The 25,841-nt window shown below is 51.3% G+C and overlaps 1 protein-coding gene across 3 annotated transcripts in view; it reads left to right on the top strand.

Annotated features, from left to right (window-relative positions):
- Nucleotides 1-25,841, top strand: part of DPH1 (diphthamide biosynthesis 1) — a 153,099-nt gene that overhangs the window by 32,486 nt on the left and 94,772 nt on the right. For all 3 annotated transcript variants that reach the window (XM_078873678.1, XM_078873674.1, XM_078873677.1), the window contains exons 4-7: nt 4,806-4,927; nt 14,118-14,272; nt 15,442-15,563; nt 20,409-20,477. In XM_078873678.1, coding sequence (XP_078729804.1) covers nt 4,806-4,927; nt 14,118-14,272; nt 15,442-15,563; nt 20,409-20,477 — 468 coding nt within the window. The remainder of the gene's footprint in view (nt 1-4,805; nt 4,928-14,117; nt 14,273-15,441; nt 15,564-20,408; nt 20,478-25,841) is intronic.

Here is a 25,841-nt window from a genome sequence, read left to right on the forward strand (position 1 = left end):
TAGATTTGAAGTTTTCGTGACTGCAGGGATCCATACTGGGTTGTCCCACCTGATGACGGACGCTTGTGTTGCGCCCGAAACGTCGTGATTTAATTTATTTTATTTTATACCTACGTGACTTTACCGAAAGAACAAAAGAGTATGGACCCTCCCCGTATAGCTTTATCTCATCATCATCATCACGGTCCATGGGCAGATAGCCCGCTGTTAGGTGTTTCCTGCACATTTTGCCATTTGTTTCCACTTTCCTCCGTCTTGTGCCAATACGTTCAAGGAGTGGCCGTATCTCTCAGGAACCAGTCAAGCCATTCTCTGTTGGGTCTTCCTCTCATTCCAGTTCCTTCCATTTTTCCTTAAAACTCACTTTTAATTTTCTTGTTGTCCATCTTCCATGTGTGTCCAAATAGCGTCGCTTCTCATCACTGCCTGCATAATCAGATTGTCCTCTTCGATGTGCAATCATTTTTCTTACGTCTACTTTGGTTCACTCTCTCTGGTTCCGGTTTAGATGCACTATCGTTCTGCGGCACGACACTTTGCGTGCCGTTGTTTGATCTCGGTCAGTCTTTTTCAATGTCAAAGTCTCGCAGGCGTACCAAGCTGTACTGAACATACATGCTCTTACCATGTTCAGTTTGGTCTTGAACCTGATTTGCTTCCATCTCCAGATGTTATTGAGTCCTGCCATTATTCCTGGCTCTGTCTACAACAATAATGATAAGAATGGCTTCTATTTTCCAAAAAAGCATCACCGAGTCTCAAGACTTTTTTTTTCCGCCTGGTCCCGATTGGGATGTTTGGCCAATTCCATTAAAAAGTGTTTGGCGTTTGTGTCGGACAAAACATGAGTTACACCGCCATTGGAGAAAACTCACCACGTGTGCAAGGAGGTGGGGGGGGGTATTACTAAAAACTCCACACAGATACATTTAAGAAAACATTGGCCGCCTGCCAACCCAACTAGTATTCCCCACAGGTAGTCAAGCATAAACCGGGCTAAGGCCTGCTTTGCTTGCGAGATCGATTGAGAACGATGTCCGGAGTGATGCAGAGCTTGCGAATGTCAATGAATAATCTCCGCTTATTTGCCGGTTTTTTTTCTTCTCTCGTTGGCGTCTCTTTTCACAATGTTTACCCGCACGTCGCCCCGAAGATAACTCCTCCACGCAGCAGCGTGCCTTTCCATTGATGGCGGAATCAGAGTCCTCCGGAGATTCGTCTGAAAATCCGCCGAACGGCGTGAACATATAACCCGAGCGGCTTTGGCGTACACCGCGGGATATTGGGCCGTGGTGAAATGTACCAACAATGTGTAATTAATCTCGGCGAACGTGGGAGTAAGTGAAAATTGGAAGTTTTAAAATATAAAATGGAACAAAAAAAAAACGCCCGCAACATTTGCGACGGGAAGGAGTTTGACGAAAAGTACATCGTCGCCGACGAGCGCTCAATCGCCGCGTGAAATGGGACGCGCGTCGGCGTGTTCCCGCGCGCCTGGCCCATTTTAATCTTAATTGAGCTCTCGGAGACTGACGTGCGTTCAGTCGTGGTGAAATGATTCACCGTCGTCACCTCCCCCGCGTAAACCGAGCATTTTTTTTGGTCCTTTTTGTCTGTTTTTTTTTGTTTTACCCCCCCCCCTCGTCCGTATTGTTCCTCGCTTGCTTTTGTTGCATCGTTTGGCGACCCGGGTCGCTTTTGCAAATGCGGATACGTCCTGGCCTCTTGAGTTCTCACCTGGTCAAACGAAATAAACCCGAAAGCTGATTTGCGCGCTTTTGTTTCGCCTCCCGTTTGCGTTCAGCCTAACGGGCTTGTCATTTCACGTTACCGGTAATGATCTATCCGCTGCCGGATGAAGGATTTCTGATGCTGTTATCCCCTCGCTCGTGGCCTTGCGATGCCACAGTCCATCTCGCTTCTGCGCGCGTCAGCTGATCTCATCTCTCCATAGCTCCGGTGGTCGCCTTCCCGGTCGTGTTCTCTCCTTTTGACTGCCATTCTGTCACCAGTCTTGTCCATTGGTCATCATCCCGATTTGCGATGTGTGGAGTCCAAATGCACTTGCTTTACTTAACAGTCAATTTGAAGTCTCTCTAATTTGTTCCCTGATCCATGCATTCCTTTTTGTGTCTCCCAGTGCAATTCCCAGCATGCCTCCATGCTTCTTGGCGCACTTTTCAGCTTTTGTTCATATTCGGCTGGTGGCCGCCACGCTGCACATGGCCTGTAATCCAGCAGTGTGGAGACGGCACAGATGTCGTGAAAATTCCCTTACCATGCACGCCGAGGAGGAGCCATATACCCTGGCTAGCCAAAGGAAGGCGGTGCAGCAAAGAGCGGACTGACATCATCTGTTTCTTCTAGAGCGTTGCCTTTTTGCACATGTGGACTTTCTCCAGGTGCTCCGGTTTTTTTTCTCGATTGGCTGAAAACGTCTTAATGTACAGAGGAGGGTATCTGATGGGTGGAGCGTGGATGAGAGGCAGTGGGGTATGGGGGGCATGTGCGAAGTTGTCAAATGGGCATGGATGAGGATAGGTGGAGGGTGGTAGGGGCAGAGGTCTGGTGGCCGGACAGTTGAGCTGATGGAGTCGCGCAGTGTATCTACCCCTGCAACATCAGCTCCATTCCCAACCTCTGTCCCTCCATCTATTCCATCAGCTTCCTCACTGAACTCCGTCGGATTTAATCTTAAAGCGCCCTGGAAAGGGAACTTTATAAATGCGAAATAGAATAGGATAGGACCCCAGAGCTTGGACAATTGTTGGTCGTGCCAACTTACCACCGCTGCTGGCCTGTGGTTCCTCAGCGACCGTGAGAGATGCAATTTGCACGAACGATGACGCTACGTATAAAACTATTACATTATTATTTATGATCCATATGTAATGTGGGTAATGTGACACGATTGTAAATGTATTTCTTCTAGTACATTGGTATAATTCTAACAATTTGGTATCATTAATTAAGAAATCCTGTCATGTAATTTCACTTTTCATTTTAAGTGGAATTATTGCGTGGATAAAAGTGTTAACTTTAAAATATGTTGTGGTTTATTTGCATTTTAATTCATCTGTTTTTTTAGCAGATTAAATTATGTGGTCATGGCCCGGAATTGAACTCAGGTGCTGGGGTTCATAGTACCGTGCGCTGTAACCGCTGCATCACCGTGTCACCGCTCCGGCTATGTCCATTTACATACCGGCACAAACGTACCGACGCATCGTAGAATACGAACCATAATTACATAACAAAGACACAGATCCCCCATATAGCCATACGTGGTATTGGGGCAAGTGGTGCGAGCGAGGAGCACCTATGAAGGCCGGCATGGCGCACTAGGGGGTGGTGTGGCTACCACTGCTACCAACTCCCCACGACTTCTAATGTTTTATATCACAGCACCAGATGCAAATGTAAGGGTGAGTCGACCTTCGGGGAAGCCCAAGACAGGTTGAGATGTTTGCCACCGATGTTGGCCGTGTGCGGGAATCAGAATTCGGGCCCGCTGGCTTGGTAGCACGGCGTGCAAACCACGGCACTCTCCCGCTGCCCACTGATCATTACAAATGCACACATACGAAGATGCGCACGCATGCGTGCACGCGATGGTATCCCTGTGGAGTACAGAGACACTCCGAAGAAATATAAATTCTAATTGCCTATTTCTACTTGGAATAAAAAAAAACACACACATCGCGAAGAACGCAATTGTAAGTCCTGGTGAGGCCGGTTATTATAACAAGGAGCAGCTTTATGAGCCGTGCAGCACCTGCTGTAGTGGCGGACTGGGTCCTCTAAAAGACGGTAATTATTCCCGTTTTATTCACTTCTAACTAGAAACATTACCGGCTCTTCTGCGAAAGGTCAGCGAGTTTTAACTGCGCGTTCTTTGGTAGCAGGCAGCGCCCGTTGCGCTGCGTTTGTGCGTCGCTTGGTACCTCGGGAGGGCAAAAATAAAACTCGCTGGAAGTTACCGGGGCGATGGACTGGAGTTGTGTGACGCGCGGGCTCATTTGTACTTCCAGGTCGAGTACCACGACTAGAGTTGCGATGTCACATGCTAATGATACAGCAATGTTTGCTTGCTTTAAGCAAATGGGGCGAACAAAACGGATGGTCTCTAACCGTGACCCTGGATCGTGACGGGCATCGAATCGCCGTGAGAGGTGTGTGTTATCGTTGTCACGTGTCTGTTAAAAAAAAAAATATAACAACGTATGCACACGCAGTTCAGTGTGCTCTCCGACGTGTTTTTCGGGTTGTGCTGCACCACGTGTTGTTCGACGCGATGTCTGACGTTTTGCTGTCCGTGCTGGGAACATTTGTTCACTCACTTCCTCCTATTAATTTATTAATTTCCCGACGAAGCTCCCAGCACGTAGAGCAAAGCGTCGGACATCATGCCAAACAGCAACGCGGTACGACCCGAAAACAACAACAACAACATGTCGGTGGAGCTGATCTATGTTCCCGAAAATAAAATGTCGAAAGTGTCGCGGTTGCCCGGTGGCGTTCAGTGAGGAAGGTGATGGAATGGATTGAGGGACAGAGGCTTGGAATGGAGCTGTTGTTACAGGGGTAGATACGCTGCGCTACTCAATCAGCTCAACTTTCCGGCCACCAGACCTCTGCCCCTACCACCCTCCACCTGTGGTCATCCATGCCCATTTCACAACTTCATACATGCCCCCCATACCTCACTACCACTCATCCACGCTCCACCCATAAGACACCCTCCTTTGTACATTTAGACGTTTTCAGCCGATCGATGAGGGTTAACGCGTTTGCCGTCTGCTCAGGTTTACGGACGCCGAGACGGTGGTGATGGGCGACGTGACATACGGAGCGTGCTGCGTGGACGACTTCACGGCCCGTGCTCTCGGGGCCGACTTCATGGTGCACTACGGACACAGCTGCCTCAGTGAGAGTCGCTCGCCATCGGCCTGCTGCTGCTCTTGCAGAGACAGCGTGTGTTCACGGTCGGACGGCGTGGTCACGGTCGGACAGCATGGCCACAGTCAAATGAGCACTGGCTCTGCAATTTTGATGTTCTTGCCGTAATTTTGTTTTTTCAACTGCTAAACTCATCCGTGTAACAAATCGAACACACTTGCACTCATTGACGTCACGGGATATTTCACGTCCGCTGCGTAGCGGACGGTGCGTCGTAGTTTTTCGGTTCACGCACACCGTGATATTAATCAGGGCAGCCACCAGATTTGAACCTGGAATCTCTGTAATAAGAGGTGAACGTGCTACCGCTAGGCCACGTCACCTTCCAGGTCGCTGATCTAATTATGATATAAATGCGTGATATATATAAATCACTAAAATAATGATTTCTACCGCACCTTAATCACAGTCCTTCTAGAACCATTAATATCCCATTTTCAATGGCTGTACCGTGTCTCAGTAGGTTTTTTTCTTTAGTTGTCATAAATAAACGATGAGTATAAGTCCTTGGCCAGTGTTCGGAAGAGGGTCTGGCCACAGTTTAATTGAATTACTTGTGCGCAGGTTAATATTTACAACGGCTGCCATTGTTGGTTATGGGTGCTCAGTTTGACCGGTTGTCGTATCCCCTCCGCACCTTCGCTGGGCCCAAGTGGAATATGCTAATATTCGTATATGTCGGCCGTTAGCCATATACGTCAATTCCCTTACGGACGTATATTGTGTAAGTCAGTTGTGCAGGCACGCACGCATGCCGGCACGCACGCACGCTCGTACGTACGTGTGGCTGCATTAGATTAATGTGAGGTTTTTGTTAGCTGAGACGGTGGAATAATACTCATAGCCCTGGATTCGTACCCAGGACCTTAGAGACGATGATCAGCTCAGGGCCCGCTGCATCATGATGAGCTTTTCTTGTTGACTATTCGTCCATGGTCGGAGCACGGTGACACGTGTGTTACCTTAGTAGTAGGTTTTTACCCTTTTAAACTGGTACAAAACTGAAACCTTTATTCAAGGCATCATGTTTGCAATAGCCACAACACAAGTCAAAAAAGCAAACAAAAAGAAGCAACTCTGATAATGATAATAATATGCACTGTCCTTGAAGTTGATTGGTCCACACCCGAGACGGCTTTCTTTAGAGCCTAGTCCCCATTGGTGTTGGACCAGATAAAACCAGAAGGCGTACAACTCAAACACAGGTGTCAGTTTTGTACCAGTTTAAAAGGGTAAAAACCTACTACTATATTTTGCCACTGGTAAAAGAGATCTCATAGTGTAAACGTGTTACCTTGTTATTGTATTATTAGCAGCGCAGTGATCGTTATTACATTCGTCTAATGGAAATGGAGTCTGACATTTGTCCCAAACAGCCCTGCAATGCTGGATGAAAAGTTATAAATGCAGTCTTGAGTGCCTTGAGTATGTAAGAGTGCCTGATGCGATGTATAAGACGGGACGGGGCGGGGTGGGGGCATTGGGAACGTTTGATGTGGATGGAAAGTCGACGCCACATGTTCCGAGTTGACGTGATTGACCAGCTTGGACTTGCCAAGTAAATCACGTGGCGTTTATTTGCTCGTAAAAACTGAAATGGAAAAAAAATTAAATCATTGTGTGTTTTTTTCCCCCTCCGGATACATTTTCTTCTGTTTTGAATCGGCAAAGGGTCCATTAGTGAAGTTGGTACTTTGCCAAAAATGTTTTGTACATATATCTTAGTTTATGAAAATGCTGCTGTTGTGTACATTTCTGTTAATTGGAGTAGGAAAGTACGGTTTGTATGTATGTAGAACTTTTTTCGCACAGTACGTAGCCAACCGTGCCAATCGGAGATGCGGGAAATGTATCGTGTATTTTAATACGTTCAATCTTGACTTGTAGCTTTCGTGACTGCAGGGATTCATCTTCTTGGGGTCTTTCGGTAAAGTCACTTGGATAGGTTCAAAGAAAATAACAAAACATATTTTCTTTGAACCTATCTACGTGAAATTTCGATTTAAAGCTTTCGTGACTGCAGGGATTCATCTTCTTGGTTCTTTCGGTAAAGTCACGTAGAAGGGAAGTAATAAAAGAATAAAAATACAATTCTCACGACGTTTCGGCCACAACGCATAACAAAATAATAAAAGGCAGAGTCTGACTCTGTCTTCTCGACAGACCTGTTCTCCACCTGAAGACGGCTGCTTGCGTTGTGGCCGAAACGTCGTGAGAATTATTTTGTTATGTTCTATCTACGTGACTTTTCCGAAAGACCAAAAGAATATTTAATACGTGAGTTTGATTTGCAGTTGACTTGCACATCGGCGGCTCGTGTGTGGTGGGGTTCAGTGTATGTACTGCCACCTCTTACTAAAACGCCAGCCTGGAAGAGTAGGCCCAATACTGTCTTAGAGGGGCTCAAGAGTTATCCCGCTAGTTGCAGTCCCTTGAAGTCCGTGAATCGATGCATCATCACCGACCGAGTTAACCGATGGCAAGTTATTATTTGCATGTTGCGTAGGTGGCTCCTGTGCCGCAGTGGTTAGCGCGCCGCGGTGTGAACCCGGGTGATCCGAGTTCAACTCCCGGCCACGGCTAATATCAGTGACGAGTGACACCCGAACCATTCCTCGCACCCTCTGCCCCATTCACCGGTGTGCACCAACCGGACCGGTTAAGTTTGAGAAATGTGGCCAAACACAGCATTGGGTGGTGGTGGTGGGGAGGGGGGGTCCCGGTGAGGGGAGTCATCATCTTAGCAGTGCATTGACTGTCAATTATTTATTTAGCAATCATTTGTTGGCATATGCTGAAAAACCTCTGTTGTTTAAATTGACCGTAGAGCTATTATGCAAGGGGGCTTCCCGCAGTAACGAGCCGATTGTTTTACAGGTAACTGCAAAGTAGCCATGCGCTTAGCTTGGACAACGGCTTCCCACACCTTACGTTCGCTTTTTGAGATTGTGTGTGTGTGCGTACTTGTGTATGTGTATATATATATTGCTTCGCAAATGGAGCATTAAAACGTACAGTAACAAGAGCTCAATGTAGATTTAAAAATCAATATTCTGCCCCTTGCATTGCTGGGCCCGCTCATAAAACATGCATGCGCCGTTGTGTACGTATTATGATGCACGATCATTTTTTTCTAATTTGCTTCACATGTCAACCCAGCTTGAGATTGAGAAGAACAGCGTGTGCACAACACGTCTCGAGTATCCCTCCCGACGCCGCCTCTGCCACATTTGATCAGGTTGCATGGAACCGTCGGGCCCGGTTACACTTTTTTTTTTCTGGAGCCAGCCCTCCTGCCTACACCGCTTTTTTGCGCATCGTTTCGGGCCGCGAGGTTCGGGCCGCGACGTTCGGTCCGCCACGTTCGGGCCGCGACGTTCGGTCCGCAACGTTTAGGCCGCCACGTTCGACTTTTGGCCGGCGGGTTGCCCCGCCGCGTCGGGCCGCTCATTGGAGGTTCGCGGTCCACCCGGTCGATGCCGCGGGGGGGCATGCGCATGGCGTTAACCGTGGAAAACGCCACGCGCCATCCGAATGTACGTACGTTGAACTTGTTTCGCATCGTACGTAGCCAACTTTGCTGACCGCGGAAGTGTGGGGGAAGGACAACAAACTGGTTACCGCTCTGAAGCTGCAAACCCAGCAGCTGTGAGGGACCCCCCGCACCCTCCAAGGGACCGAGGCGGAGGTGGGAACGCGGCAGCCACGGGCTGCTGTGTAGGCATATTCGCCCCTCATATGTGATATCTGATGTGATTGCAGTCATTGCACCACCCCCCCTTCCCCTCCCCTCCCCCTTCGATTTGGCTAAAGTTAGGTGAGCCCTCCTGACCATGTTGGCTAAATAATAATAACAACAAAAAAGTGCTGGGAGCTTCTTGAAGAACTCATCCGTCCACTGCCTGCTGCTGGTGGCGGTGGTGTTCGACGGCCTTAAAAGTGCACATAGCCTGGCACAAGCCCCGTGGCGATGGCACCGCCATTCGGTGGCGATTGGCGGTCGTTGTTGTTGGTGTCTGATGTAGACCGGTCGATGTTCACGAGGCAGGAGCTGGCGGCGCTGGCTAATTGCCGAAGTGAGCTGTTCGATTGAGCTCCTGGCTGGGGGAGCACCCAGCAATTTGCGGAGCGAAACGTCGGACAACGTGCGTGCGTGCCGAGCTGATGTGCGGCCACGACCCCGGAGCACGTTGCTCGGGCGGGAGAGCCACGCGGCTACGATGCGCGCGTGGAACGTTGGCCGCATTCTAAATTTTGTCACTCGCGTTAATTACTGTTTAACACAAACGAGTAATTATTGGCATTTTTTGCACGGAGGGACGAAAAAAAAACACGCAGTTTTTTTCTCCCTCTGCACCACAATACGTGCTCAGAAAATGTTTAATCACCGACGATCTTTATGAAGGTATTCGGCCCATTATGTAAAATCTGAACTCGGCAGTCAATAAATAGGCCAATTAGTGTTCTAATTCAATATAGCGATTGGAGGGCAAGACGGAGAGAGACGGTGCAAAAGAAACGAGAATTATTTGCATTAAAAATGTAATGAATAATGTAATATAAATTGATTCGCATGCATAAATTCCATAATTCAGCGGCTAAATAAGAAATGTATTCTACAGCCGAGCTGCTTATGCGCACGAGACAAAACCATAGGGATGGCGACAATCTCCGGCGTTTAATATCGTGGCCAAACAAATGTTACCATCAGCACAAAGGCAAAGGTAGAGATTCTCCCTATAGCCTCTAACAGACTGTCAGTGAGCACCTATGGAGACCGACACGGCACACGAAGAGGTGGTGTGGCTATGACCACCAGTGGTGATGTTCACGCAGAGCCAGGTACATATTTATGGCTGAGCTGACCTACAGGGGAGGCCCAGGACCGATTCAGATATCCATCACTGCGGTTGACCGCGAGTGGGAGTCAAACTCAGGTCACCGTGTTCGTAGCACAGTGCGCTAACCGCTACGCTACCGCTTCCCCCATCATCATCATCAGCACACACGCAAACTCATGGTAAAAACATTAACAGCTTGCATTTGCTCGTATTGTAGATAAAAAAAAAAATACCCCGATACTATCCACGAGTGCGGAATAGCACGATCGCAATATTAAAATGAACAACAGAACTAGCAGGTGTGCCGGGAGTTGAGAGCGGTTGGACTGGATAAATTACCGAAACGCCTTTCAGTCCCCGGGGCGTGCCGGACACACGTCGAGTAAACCCTGTTGAGGAATATCGTTAGAAAAGGGGCTCTTAACTTTTTTGTGCTCATTTTCTGTTCCGAGCAGATTCTGTTCTGAGTGGTTGGTTGGGCCTGGCCTGGCGGGAGGGGGATGCGGGGGAGTGGGTCACGGATCTCTCCGATGTGTGATAGGGTTGCGCTGCGTGTTGTCGCGCACGATGTCCGATGTTTCGGTTCCTGTGCCGGTAACGAAGAGCTCGGAAAGTGGAGCGAAGCGTCAGGCAAACGCGCTCGGAGAGACGACGAGCGGTGCGACGCGAAACCACACCGGAGGGAGGTCGTGCGTGGCACAACCGTGAAAAGCCGACGCGGTGGAATCCCCAGCTCAAGGTCATCGGTTAACCACCGACAGTTGAGCGTGACCGCTGCAAGCGGCAACAGCTGATCTTCGGAATCAGAATTGGAAAGTTTTGGAGAAAATCCGATGAGCTGTAAAGCTCTTTTTTTCACAGGTGTCAAGTATGGGGGTGGGTCAGCAAAGTTACCGGGGCCTTGTTAGCTCGAATTGGACTCGTGCACCCACACTCATTGTCCACCCCACGCCGACTTCGTGCTTTGTTGCGGGCCCGATAGCCAACTCACGGCGTTTCCTGTAAGCGCTGCCTTTACCGGCAAATTCGAGCGAGCATTGCTCCCCCCCCCCCCACCCCCCCATCGTGCCATCGTGCATTGTAAGACGGGGCGAGACGGAACCCCCTCATTCCCCTTCGCTCCACCCCTTTCGTGCGGTTCCACCTTGCCGGAATGCCGAGCCCCGCAGATTGTTGTAAAAATGAAAATAATTAAAGGACACGGGGCGAGGATGATCGGCAAGGGAGCGGCGATCGCTCGGAGCGCCCGTACTGCGGCGGCCCGTCTGCCACGTGTCATCTCCGGCATTCCGTTGTGCGCCCCGTACGGCTGTGATGGGCGCGATTGATTTCTTTTTAGATGCGTTGTGGCCGAATTGCCCCCCCCCAATCCCCCTGTTTTTATTTTTCTCGCGGGATAATTGATTCGCCAGAAAATTGCGAAGAATGAAAATGGAAGTAACATTTTTGGATCGATCGGCCACCCTTCACTGGCAGTAAACTGCTCTCTGCAAAGTTGCTGTTTCTCCGTCAGAAGGAATTCCCGTCCGTGCGGCGCTTGCGCGGCGACGCTGCCGCTAGCCACAGTGGTCGGCGAGCCGGACTTGCGAACCAAAGGTCGCCGGTTCGGTTCGATGGTTCAGTTCGACCCTTCCTGCGGCTCGGCATGTTGACAACGACGGGGCAGAGTTCCTTAAAATCGCCCCCCAAGCCGCCTCTGCCAGCCCAGCGGTATAAACGGGCACACCCACAGTTGATCTACAGGCCCGTTTGTGGTGGGGTGAATTGTGGGTAATACCTTACGTTCTCGAATACGTCTGGCCAGGGTGGACGAGTCAGGTGTCCTCTAGAGGGCCTCACTCGAGCTCCCGCCGTCGGGACGCGCTTCCACCGACAGTGTAGCGACCAGGCAATTGCAGGGCTGCACCTTTAAGTTAGCAATAACGCAAGTTTGCTTTGCGCGGAACACTCAGCATCGTATGCACTCAAGGATGATTCTACCCAAAGGGCAAATGTCTCTCATTTTGCAGATCTGCACAGACTACAGGTTGGTTACTGCATTGCGAGACTGTGAAGGATGTCGACGACTCCTAGAAGCCTTCATCCAGCAGTAGATATGGCTGATGATGACAATGATGGTGACGACTAACTAACTGGAATGGTTGATGTCAAAGGTAGCGGCTTGACATTTTGTATTTCAGTCCCATAGCTTTAAATGTAGGATGTATTTTTTTTCTTATTACCATTATCTAACTAAATCAGCTCAGCGCCGCCCCCCTTAAATCACGTGAAATCCATGTGGCCACCCCAATGTGAACCTCACCGCTCTACCCTTCTCCCCGCCCCCCCCTCGTGAAAACAGATGCTGCTCGGACAATTTTTATCACAATAATATCGAAAAAACAATATTTATAACTGCGTTTTTTGGTAATTATTTAGGCGATTCACCGCTCGCCAGTAAAAACGGGTGAATTACTACGACAGCGGACTGGAATAATTTGTTTCGGAATTTTTTTTTTTTAAACGTCGGGGTCTCCTTTCATCGCAGCGAGGGGGGTCCCTGCTGTGCACCGCCGTGTTTAGTTGAATTGAAGCTGTTTGAGGTGCACGCTCTGGCTTATTGATCTGAGCGAATAAATCTCGCAAAGCCAGAGGATCCACGCTCAAAAAAACGGTGGGGGGGGGGCGTGGGGTGTGTGGAGCCCCCTCTTAATGACTTTCCGAGACAACGTTATTGCTTTTAGGGGGGGAGTTGATGCGACTCGAAACGACCACGGATTACAAGGGAGACTTATCGATTAAAATAAAGCAAGTTTCATCGCTCGAAATTCATTTCTAATTACGCGGGAGAGAGAGAGAGAGGGAGGGAGGGGGGAAAAAAAACCGCGGTGTTTCTCTACACAGGCCTTTGGGCTCCACATCTTGTGTCCTCCTCCGTGCTATTTGTTTTGCCTGCATATATCATTTACGGGCCGTGATGTGTATTCTACGGTGTTGCCAAATGCCGATGTGATGGAATGATTCACGATGGATGAATACATTATTCAGGTGAATTTTTCGGAATTTGTGTGGCGTGTCCCAGTGGACGTGCCTGAGAGGAGAGAATTTAAGTTCTTGGAAATGTTTGGCGGGGCGGGGGGACAACAACAACAACAACAACAAAAATCGCTTTACACACGGCCCCGCAGACAATATCGTAACGCTCGCCAGACTGTAGCTCACGATTTAAATGTGTTTTCGTTTCCTGCGTTGACACTCCCGTACGTTATGAACGATGGGCCATTCGAAATGTTTACCCGGAACGCGAGCACACTAGCACACGCGCGCCCGTGGCGCCGCGTAAGTTCGCCGATCGGCCGTCGCGAGCCGTCCCCGTAGCTCCGCGTGGCCGTCGCGCTCGCCGCTGAATTTGTTCGTCGGCCGATTGCAAAAGGAGACGCGCCGGGTTATCGATCGGCATCGGTTCTCGGGGTTTGCGCATTTGCGAGGGTGAGCTGGGGCCGTCGATTATGCAAATGGCGATGATGATGATGATGATACCTTGGTACGATGGTGAGCACGGTGGACAAGTCCGGAGGTCGCCGGTTCCGGTTCGATCTCCCGGCGGCGGCAGTGAAAACATGGGGGAAAGTTTCTTAAATCCTCCCCTCCCACCGACGCCACCTCTGTCCGCTCAGCGTTTGTTGTGAATGTTACAGTTAGAGCACAGTTAGTCGATGGGCCGGTTGCGACCGGTGGAGTTAGCGTTGGGAACTCGTACCTCACCCGAGACGTCTTGGCCAGCCTGGAAAAGTAAATTTCGATTTAAAGCTTTCGTGACTGCAGGGATTCATCTTCTTGGTTCTTTTGGTAAAGTCACGTAGAAGGGAAATAATAAAATAATAAAAAATAAAAATAAAATGCTTTATTTTTATTACTTTATTATTTCCCTTCTACGTGGCTTTACCGAAAGAACCAAGAAGCTGGAAGAGTAAGTCAAAAAGTACCCCCTCTTTAGAGCTCCCGCTCGTGGAGGCTCTTCTGGCAGCAGTGGCGTAAGCAAAGCAATGACAAGGGCTGCACCTTTACCTTTATTCATTGCTAAAATTACTTGCAGGGTAATGTTACATTAGCACAGGTGACTGCATAATGTGCGAAAGAAGTTGAGCATATAGCCATACATACAGGAAATTATATAAACGAGACATCGAAAAAGTGAATAACACGACCAAAGAATCGTTTTTTTTATTCTTCTCAAATTGGACTTAAGATCGCCAAATCGTCACAGTTCCTACAAATCGCCGTGGCGGAGGAGAGAGTGAATCATCGTGCAATTGCTTCGTCCGCTTTGTGTTGCAGTCCCCGTGGACATCACGCGCGACATAAAGATGCTGTACGTGTTCGTGGACATAAAGATCGACACGGCTCACTTCATTGACACGCTGAGGTTCAATTTCCCAAAGGGCTCCTCGCTGGTACTGGTCAGCACCATCCAGTTCGTGTCGGCTCTGCAGGTGAGTCCTGCCTCACCGTCACGCAGCGCCAACCGGAACCCTCACGCCTGTGAACTCTCACTCATGTCTCAAGCTCACAAATAGGAGGCCGCAGCCAGCGGATAACAACAACAATAACACAACTACTACTACTGTTAACAAGCAGTGCAGACAAGTGGGTCAGCGCGATAGCGAGCGGGTCAAAGTTCATATCACATCCTGGTTTTGGAGTTGACTCAGCCCATCATCCTTCCGGGGTCGATAAAATAGGCACTGCTTTTTGGAGAGGTCAATAGCAGAGCAGTTGACCTTCGGAAAGACCCCCCCCCCCCCCCCGCCCATAGAAATGTGGAGTTTCCGCCACGGGCTCAGGGCTGTACGCGGGGGAGATGTGCGTGTCCGCATCGTTGCTCGTTTGAGCTTTGACCTTCGACTCGTTGATTTCGAGCGACAACGCCATGTCGCGTATCCGACTCGCTGGGGGACCGCAGGTACAGGCGGATATCTGAGCAAGCTCGGTTAACGCGAACGCACGTGGGAAATTCCAGTTACGCCGCGCGATCAGATGAGGGCGAAAATGAAACGCGGGTGGAAACGCTTCGCTGTGAAGTTCACAAGCGAATGTAGGCGAGAGTAAGAACGCAGTGCTGCCGCTGCATATGCAGCGCGTCTCTCTGATTTGATAAAAGCACAGCTCCATACCTCCAGGACAGCGCTCTCCCACTAGCAGAGAGCAGCCGCTCCCATCACTCCACTTGGAAAAGTGTTTGAATGCGACATCACAGCTTGCGGTCCATGCCCCGCAGTGCCTGGCGGGGTGGGTGCAGGTGGGGGGGGAGAGGCAGGCGGGTGGGGGATGGGGGGGTAGGAGGGTGCAGGTGAAGCTGATAGACCTAGGAAGAGTGGGGGGGGGGGCCAGACGGGTGGGGGACAGAAGGATGGAGGGGGGTGGAACTGGGTAGACCTAGGAAGAGTGGGGGGGAGGGCCAGGCGGTGAGGGACGGGAGAATGGGGTGGAGGTGAAGCTAGTTGACCGAGGAAGAGTTGGGGGGGGGGTGAGGGGGCCATCGGCGTCTTTGTCCAAAATCCCAAAATGCAATCTCGGACGGGGGCGGGGAGGGAAGGCAATTTAATTGGGCGACGTTATATCGGGTGCCGTTGTTTGAACGATGGCGGTCTGCCGCTCGCAGGCGGCCGCCCAGGCCCTGCGGGACGACTTCGACGTGACGGTGCCGCAGAGCCGCCCGCTGTCCCCCGGAGAGATCCTGGGATGCACGGCGCCGCGCGTCGACATGCCCGGCGCCGCCATCATGTGAGCGAGCGCAGCAGCCACCGCCAACTGCTGCAGCGGCGCACAGCGCAACGCCGCTGCTCGTCCACGATACGGGCACAGCCACTCACCACGCAGAGACACAGGCACTCACCCATGAAACCAGACGACCACACCTAGCCAATCATCACACACCCTACAACCACTCACCACACACCACACAACCACTCACCACACACCCCACAACCACTCACCACACAACCACTCAGCACACACCCCAGAACCACTCAGCACACGCCCCACAACCACTCACCACACACCCCACAACCACTCACCACACACCCCAGAACCACTCACCACACACCCCACAACCACTCACCACACACCCCGCAACCACTCACCACACATCCCGCAACCACTCGCCACACGCCCCGCAACCACTGACCATACACCCCACAACCACTCACCACACGCCCCGCAACCACTGACCATACACCCCACAACCACTCACCACACGCCCCACAACCACTCACCACACACCCCGCAACCACTCACCACACGCCCCGCAACCACTCACCACACGCCCCACAACCACTCACCACACAACCACTCACCACACAATCACTCACCACACAACCACTCACCACACAACCACTCACCACACAACCACTCACCATACAACCACTCACCACACACCCCGCAACCACTCACCACACACTACACAACCACTCACCACACAACCACTCACCACACAACCACTCACCACACACCCCGCAACCACACGCCCTACAACCACTCACCACACAACCACTCACCACACAACCACTCACCACACAACCACTCACCACACACCCCGCAACCACTCACCACACACCACACAACCACTCACCACACAACCACTCCCCACACAACCACTCACCACACACCCCACAACCACTCACCACACACCCCACAACCACTCACCACACACCCCACAACCACTCACCACACGCCCCACAACCACTCACCACACGCCCCACAACCACTCACCACACGCCCCACAACCACTCACCACACGCCCCACAACCACTCACCACACACCACACAACCACTCACCACACACCCCACAACCACTCACCACACGCCCCACAACCACTCACCACACACCCCACAACCACTCACCACACACCCCGCAACCACTCAGCACACACCCCACAACCACTCACCACACGCCCCACAACCACTCACCACACGCCCCACAACCACTCACCACACGCCCCACAACCACTCAGCACACGCCCCACAACCACTCACCACACGCCCCGCAACCACTCACCACACGCCCCGCAACCACTCACCACACACCCCGCAACCACTCACCACACACCCCGCAACCACTCACCACACACCCCGCAACCACTCAGGACACACCCCACAACCACTCACCACACCCCACAACCACTCACCACACACCCCACAACCACTCACCACACACCCCACAACCACTCACTACACACCCCACAACCACTCACCACACGCCCCACAACCACTCACCACACGCCCCACAACCACTCACCACACACCCCACAACCACTCACCACACGCCCCACAACCACTCACCACACGCCCCACAACCACTCACCACACACCACACAACCACTCACCACACACCCCACAACCACTCACCACACGCCCCACAACCACTCACCACACGCCCCACAACCACTCACCACACGCCCCACAACCACTCAGCACACGCCCCACAACCACTCACCACACGCCCCGCAACCACTCACCACACGCCCCGCAACCACTCACCACACACCCCGCAACCACTCACCACACACCCCGCAACCACTCACCACACACCCCGCAACCACTCAGGACACACCCCACAACCACTCACCACACCCCACAACCACTCACCACACACCCCACAACCACTCACCACACACCCCACAACCACTCACTACACACCCCACAACCACTCACCACACGCCCCACAACCACTCACCACACGCCCCACAACCACTCACCACACACCCCACAACCACTCACCACACAACCACTCACCACACAATCACTCACCACACAACCACTCACCACACAACCACTCACCACACAACCACTCACCATACAACCACTCACCACACACCCCGCAACCACTCACCACACACTACACAACCACTCACCACACAACCACTCACCACACAACCACTCACCACACACCCCGCAACCACACGCCCTACAACCACTCACCACACAACCACTCACCACACAACCACTCACCACACAACCACTCACCACACACCCCGCAACCACTCACCACACACCACACAACCACTCACCACACAACCACTCCCCACACAACCACTCACCACACACCCCACAACCACTCACCACACACCCCACAACCACTCACCACACACCCCACAACCACTCACCACACGCCCCACAACCACTCACCACACGCCCCACAACCACTCACCACACGCCCCACAACCACTCACCACACGCCCCACAACCACTCACCACACACCACACAACCACTCACCACACACCCCACAACCACTCACCACACGCCCCACAACCACTCACCACACACCCCACAACCACTCACCACACACCCCGCAACCACTCAGCACACACCCCACAACCACTCACCACACGCCCCACAACCACTCACCACACGCCCCACAACCACTCACCACACGCCCCACAACCACTCAGCACACGCCCCACAACCACTCACCACACGCCCCGCAACCACTCACCACACGCCCCGCAACCACTCACCACACACCCCGCAACCACTCACCACACACCCCGCAACCACTCACCACACACCCCGCAACCACTCAGGACACACCCCACAACCACTCACCACACCCCACAACCACTCACCACACACCCCACAACCACTCACCACACACCCCACAACCACTCACTACACACCCCACAACCACTCACCACACGCCCCACAACCACTCACCACACGCCCCACAACCACTCACCACACACCCCACAACCACTCACCACACGCCCCACAACCACTCACCACACGCCCCACAACCACTCACCACACACCACACAACCACTCACCACACACCCCACAACCACTCACCACACGCCCCACAACCACTCACCACACACCCCACAACCACTCACCACACACCCCGCAACCACTCAGCACACACCCCACAACCACTCACCACACGCCCCACAACCACTCACCACACGCCCCACAACCACTCACCACACGCCCCACAACCACTCAGCACACGCCCCACAACCACTCACCACACGCCCCGCAACCACTCACCACACGCCCCGCAACCACTCACCACACACCCCGCAACCACTCACCACACACCCCGCAACCACTCACCACACACCCCGCAACCACTCAGGACACACCCCACAACCACTCACCACACCCCACAACCACTCACCACACACCCCACAACCACTCACCACACACCCCACAACCACTCACTACACACCCCACAACCACTCACCACACGCCCCACAACCACTCACCACACGCCCCACAACCACTCACCACACACCCCACAACCACTCACCACACAACCACTCACCACACACGAACATTGCCTGAAACGTCGCCTATTATGAGTGTTTTCTTGTCAGCCCACACTCAGTGTTATTGACAAATGTGTTGAGTCTTTTTTTATTCCTGACCCCCACATCTTAACAATTGGGATGATAGGGGTTAGGGGGTTGAGGGGGGGGGGTATGTGGAGGGATTCTAACGTGCCTTCACCGCCGTTAAAATAAATTTTGACAGTGCTCGCTAATTATTTGTTTGTTGCTAATTCCGGCAAGAGGCGAAATGTTTTTGTTGTTCAAGTCCCCGAGGGGATTACGCAGAGCGAATATGAAAGGGGTTAATGACTCTGTAAACATCACGAGCACATTATATGCGAGCACGGAGAATCAAATGACAACGTGGCAATAGTTGTGATTCGGTCCCCTCTCGCCAGACTCGGTTGTCCTAAGCTAAACTCCTGACGTGACAACATCGGCCCTGCCAATTGCTCGCTCGCGTGCCGACGAAAAAGGCAGCTCAAGAGAGCCAGCCCCTGCTGCTCTAGGAGGCATTTGGCTACGTTGGTCCCAGAGGGCTCGGAAACAGGTGGGAGCACCCACGCTCTACCCCAGGAGCACACGATATGCCTATCGACTTTGCCGCGCGCACGCTATTTACCCTCGCCCAGAGTTTTATTTTCCCTGCCTTCAACCCTCCCCTCAGATTCAACGCTCGATTCGGCATTTCGGCCACGTTTTTGAGACGTCGTGATAATTGCAAGCGACAGCTTGGCGCGGACGTGTGACGATCCATGCCGCATCTGACATTTCAGCAGAAATCGACCAAAAAATGACCCTCGGTCGTTTGCGCAGAGGTTTTGGCGGAAAGAGACAAACCGCGGGGGCTTTCTTGTTTTTTTGGTCAACGCGGGCATTTTAACGGGCGAACAGCGTTCTCGTTTATTTCCATTTCGGCTCGTTCTCATTCATCCGCGTCGCTTTTCATCTTTCGCGCAGAGACGTTGCAAACAAACGCAGATTCACGCATTAAGTGGGGGGCTTTATTGATGTGGTTTCGATTGATTATGGTGGGGGAAGCTTTGATTCACGTAAATAATTAAAATCCCGTAAAGTCGATGCTGCTCATGAACCGTACGTGCCGCCGTCCTAGGTGTGTGGTGCTGGTGATGGTGGTGGCGGTGCAAGTGGGTGGCCTAGTTACGAAGTGGTCATTTGCATGACCCATCAGCTCAGCTAGACTCTACACCTGTTAACCAATCTCACGCTCCGTACCCCCCGTCTTATCCTCATTACCATTTGCCCTTTCCCGCCACCCCGCGCCCATGTGATATTTTGCAGTTATCTCGGAGACGGTCGCTTCCATCTGGAATCTATCATGATTGCGAACCCGGAGATCTCTGCGTACAGGTGAGTAATGGAATGACCTTCCATTATAAGGCACCCAAATGGCATCACATTCAGCCGTTTAATTTGCGAGATGCCCCGAGTTTTTGTTATTCGTATTAAACATTGGTTGTATTTTTTGTATCTGCCCGCCGCAAACGAACACGAGGAATGCCAATATTGCAGGGATAATGGCGTGAAAATTAATCTGCTTGGATCAGCCACTGTTTTAAGCTCCGCTTCCTTACGTGTTGCATTAGCCTGAGCGCGCAAGAAGTCTGCTGCTGTTGCTTTCAAATGTTTATTCATGATAATTTGTAGTGGTTAGATATATATACATATAACAATATCTAAATGCGTGTGTTCGCGCTTGCACGTGTACCATGCGTTTGCTGGAGTATTGGTTAGTGTTTCTGCGCTGCGAATGCGGCGGTTCCGAGTTTGATTCCAGTCCATGGCCAACATCGGCGAATTTCATCCGAACCGGTCCTGGGCCCTCCCGTTGGTCGATTCATTCAGCGTGGCTCCCAGCCACACTACCACCACCACCACCCACTTGTGCAGCGTGCCAGCTTCAATGATAGATGCTCACCAACAGCACTTGTCCCAACAGCGTGTTAAATGGCTACGCGGGAGGAGCGTTGTCTTCATTTCTGCCGCTGTCAGTAGTGAGGAGCACAAGCAGGTGCATTGGCCGATCGTCTCAGTCAGTCGACCCATAACACCCTGGGTCTCTTCCCGGCCCCTCCTGGCAATGGGGAGAGCACTTCCGCGCCTCGCCTGACGTACTGGAAGTGCACCTAGTTTGGCACGAGCGGCCACGGTATCGTCATCGTTGCTTGTCAACAAGCGGCGGCCGTTTGCGCCATACGTGCGTGTTTGTGTACGGATACAATTTTAAAAGACTCCAAATACAAAATTAGCATTTGACGCATGCATTGAAAATCAACAACGCAACAGCTGTTGACTATCTGCAATTAATGGTGTGTCCACAGAAAGTTAGCCGATCAGAATTTTTTTAAAACAAGATTTTGTTTGGCGCTGCTGCATTGTGAGTGGTGCGTAAGCACAGATGACAAGTAACTCGACATGTTTGTCAATAATACTGCAGCCCTAATAGGACAAGTATGTAAATGGGAACGTCCCTGGCAATGGCCCGACTTCGTAGCACGTAGATGTAGCGGGCCAGAGAGGTAGATTGGATAAGAGTTGGAGCCTGCACTTATACCATAGTATTGAACTCGGGAAGTGAACTCAGGACTTCATACCATGACATGAAGGGCAGTCTTCGGCGTATATCCACTCTACCTCTCTGGCCCCCTCCCCATGTGCTACGGAGAAGGACCATTGCCCGAAATGTCGACTTGTGTTTACTTTTCCTTTTTGCGTCGCAGTTTTAATTGAAGAATGACGATATCATTACGACGCTTGGTTTATTACCCAGGCAAGCCTTGGTGAGAGTGAGTATCATTACACTCTTGGTTAGGAGGGTCCTGCCAGGATTTTCACAGTAGGGTGGGGGTGTGGGAGAGGTGGGAGCAGGAGGGTAGTGGGGTGGGTGATGGTATTTTTCCAAGTGAATAATACAAATAAATAATTGAATGTCTTAAGGCATGTAAAGTTAAACAAAAACACAACGTGCAAATGTAGGGCACCACGGTGGCGAGATGTTAACTACCTTAACTATAAATTTCGATTTAAAGCTTTCATGACTGCAGGGATTCATCTTCTTGGTTCTTTCGGTAAAGTCACGTAGAAGGGAAATAATAAAATAATAAAAAATACAATTCTCACGACGTTTCGGCCACAACGCAAGCAGCCGTCCTCAGGTGAAGAACAGGTCTGTCGGTAACAGACGCTGTCTTTCCGACAGACCTGTCTTTCCGACAGACCTGTCTTTCCGACAGACCTGTTCTTCACCTAAGGACGGCTGCTTGCGTTGTGGCCGAAACGTCGTGAGAATTGTATTTTATTATGTTTTATTTTTATTATTTTATTATTTCCCTTCTACGAGACTTTACCTTAACTATTGCATGGTATGAAGGAGGTTGTGGGTTCGATCCCGAACCTGACGCCTGCATGGACTCCCCGTGGTCGCGTGGATTTTCCTCCGGCTACTCCAGGTTTTCCCTCCAAATTTAGAAACGTGCATTTAGGGTATTTGGCCGCTATAATTTTCCACGTGATAAGCCACTTCGTCGAGCGATCATTTGGGGCCAGGTTGCTTCTGAAAAAGAGCTACATAGCTCAGTGGGCCTTTCATGGTAACATAAACAAACGTTTCGTTGTATAGTTTTTAGTTTAGTCGGGATTGACCAAAGATCCCAGTGCCGAACGACTCCCTGCAGATTACTCTGTTGGGAATGCTCACCGCAAAATCGCCTGCCCTGTTGCACACACTTGGCAGGGCCCTCCTGAAAACAAGTCTTGAGACTCCGCAAGGCTCTCCTGGGTTAAACAAGCACTGTAATCATAGTCAAAATAAATAATGTAGCGGGTGTTTTTGTTCAACAAATACACATTGGCGTTACATTATATCGCGAGCGTGTCTTCCTTAAATGTCATTTTTACGTAATCACATTTCGTTTTATTTAGTTAGTTCTCTCCAAATGTGTTTTTCAGATGCAATTAAGTTTTTTTTAGGTTTCGGAGTTCAGTCGCTCTTGCCAGATTATGTTTATTAACCTTCAGTGAGTTCAGTGCTGATCTCTAATGAGCCGAGATTATACGCGGCGTTGTTTTTATGTTCTAATACAGCAACACAGCATTAAACACCTCTAAATCCAGCGCCATGCCGCGCGCAACCATGAGTTACGCTCTGCGTGCCATGTTTTATTACTTCCCCACATGGGGAGGTCCTCTCTCCGCTCCTCCCCCGTCTCACTCTACTCTCCGGCATGCGTCTACGTATGTACGTTGAACTTCTTTAGCACCGTGCGTAACCAAACGTACTAATCGGAGGTGCGTTGGCTCTGTTCCACCAAAGAAGGCCTCCTCCTTTACGACGCCTGGTCAAAACCTTCATTCCATCGGAGGGGGTCGCTCCTTCTCGTCTTCAGTATTTCTCTTCCTCCTCTGATCTTTATTTATATATGTAGAGCGCCCAAGCTGGGGGTTGTTTTACAAAGTTTTAAAGCGGTAATTGCAATAGAGTGACTTAGACGGCAAGGGGCAGTGCACGGGCCGAGGAATGAGTGAGCATAATAGAGAGGGCACACAGCGGTCAGGGAAGGGCTATAGGGGAGGGACGGGACGGAGTTCGGGGGGAGGGATGAGGAAGGAAATGAGCAATCAGAATATTTAATTATACTGTAGGAGGAATCTGATGAGCTAGAAAGCTCTTTTTTCACAGATGTCCAGTCGCGTGCGGGTGAGAACGTTACAGCAACAAACAGCACAGAAACACGATAGGAGTGCCGAAAATGTGATAGGAGAAGAGGAGAGGCATTAAAAGAGAATCACCTCCTCCCTTGTACTCTCTTGTACTCCCTTGTTCAAGTAGAGTCTTAAGGACCCGCATTTGGTTTCATGTGGCATAATTTTTTGATTGGCCCCGCCTCCCTGTGAAGCATCTGCAGACGCGGTTGCATTTAGACGCAATATAAATGCAAATTGTGTTGTGTCTTGGTGTTTGGTTGTATGTTCGGGCAAGTGTGGTATACACATGTGTACGTGTTCCCCCGAGTTCCTTCATCATATGTACACCTGTATGGATCCAATGAAACAGAAGCCCTTCATCTCTATTTTAAAATCACTACCGCTTACTTGACGTCTTTACAAAAAAAAAAACATTTCAAACTCTTTCCAGCTGCGGTTTTGAGTGTTGATGCATTGGCTCTCTGTTCATCCGTCACTCTGTAACGATGTTGGAGGGCACTGTAACTGTTAACGACAATCAAACATGAACACAACTTGAGCCTAACGTTGTGTTGCTATTGGGGACATTCACTTTGGGGAAATCGGCCAAATTAATGGAAGGGTTTCCAAAACTTCGAGTCAGAACCAGAGCAAAAAAGGACTATCTGCAAATATGCCGAAAGGTTTCTCCTGTGACAGCCACCGCACTGCTTGTGACTGCTTCCACGGTGCCAACTCTCGACGCTCCCGAAGACGAATGCATGGTGCGGAGCGTTGCAGGACCTAACGCTCGCGCGTGCGCCATTCTTCTCAACCCATTCGCAACGGAAAGGCGGTCGCGAGACGGCTTCGCGGAGCCAGCAGTGCCCGGGAAGCGACGAGCGCTATGGCATCCTGCCGTCGCCGCGCGGGGCGGCAGCGCGTTCGACAGTGCTAAGTAACCAGCACTCGAATAATCATAACGAGAGATACTACTACCGCTACGACTATCCCTACTAAACTAAAATATCGGGGCCACGGGGGCTCAGCGGTTGAGCGAGCAGCACGCAATTGGAAGGTTGAGAGTTCAAATCGAATCCCCATTTTGGGGGGGGGGAGGTATAGAAGGTTGACTCACCCCATAATCGCTCCAGAGTTGATAAAATTGATACCACTTTATGTCAACAGCGGTTGTCCTTTGGCTAGACGCACCGCCCCCTGCCATTGGAATGTGGAATTTACACCACTCTCTTGAGGGCTGTAGACTGGCACTGGAGCCGCAGCCTCAAAGTTCATTTCAGCGGGATATCACTTTGACCTAATGACACTCAGAAGGGAAATACGTTTAAAGCCCGGTGTGTTGAACAACCAAAGGGTCGCTGCGATGAAATCAGTTCGTGTCCTGGTGCCGGGTTGGTTGATATATATATCGTGAGACGTCTTACGATATATATATCAACAATGACACTCGCGGCGGCCTTCTTCACACAGTGGATTGATCCTGGATGTCGATGGTGCTGATGGTGACGGATCCCGCCGCATGGCAAATATGCGCCACAGCACACGGCCCTCCCCGATTGCTGGCTCGCCCCCTCGCTGGGGCTCACCCCCTCGCTGGGGCTCACCCCCTCGCTGGGGCTCACCCCCTCACTTTGGCTCACCACCAGGGTGGCAGCGCCGCCACAACTGCCCTTTGTGTTCATCAGGCACTTGGGCCGGGAGGGGGGCGTGAGGGGGTTGGGTGGGGGGTGGGTTTGGGGGAATGTGATGCGAGTCCGTGCAGCATCGGTGCACCGACTCACCCCCAGATGTATAAAAAAACTTGTTGTGAGATGCAATGGTAGCGCCAATTTGTATTTTAAATGCATCACGCTCAAGGAGGTGGTGGTGGGGAGGAGGTTGGGGGGGCAGGGGGGGGCACGAGTAATCGTCCGAGATTGGCACTGCCCACCTGCGCCACTTGTCGCCATCGCCCGTAACTCTTCATCGTCGGATCGAGGAGCGTGCGGAATCGCCGCCGCGGTGCCGCTGAGCCCCCCTACGCTCGCTTGA

The sequence above is a fragment of the Lampetra fluviatilis genome, chromosome 37, assembly GCF_964198595.1.
Source record: "Lampetra fluviatilis chromosome 37, kcLamFluv1.1, whole genome shotgun sequence".
Classification (NCBI taxonomy): domain Eukaryota; kingdom Metazoa; phylum Chordata; class Hyperoartia; order Petromyzontiformes; family Petromyzontidae; genus Lampetra; species Lampetra fluviatilis.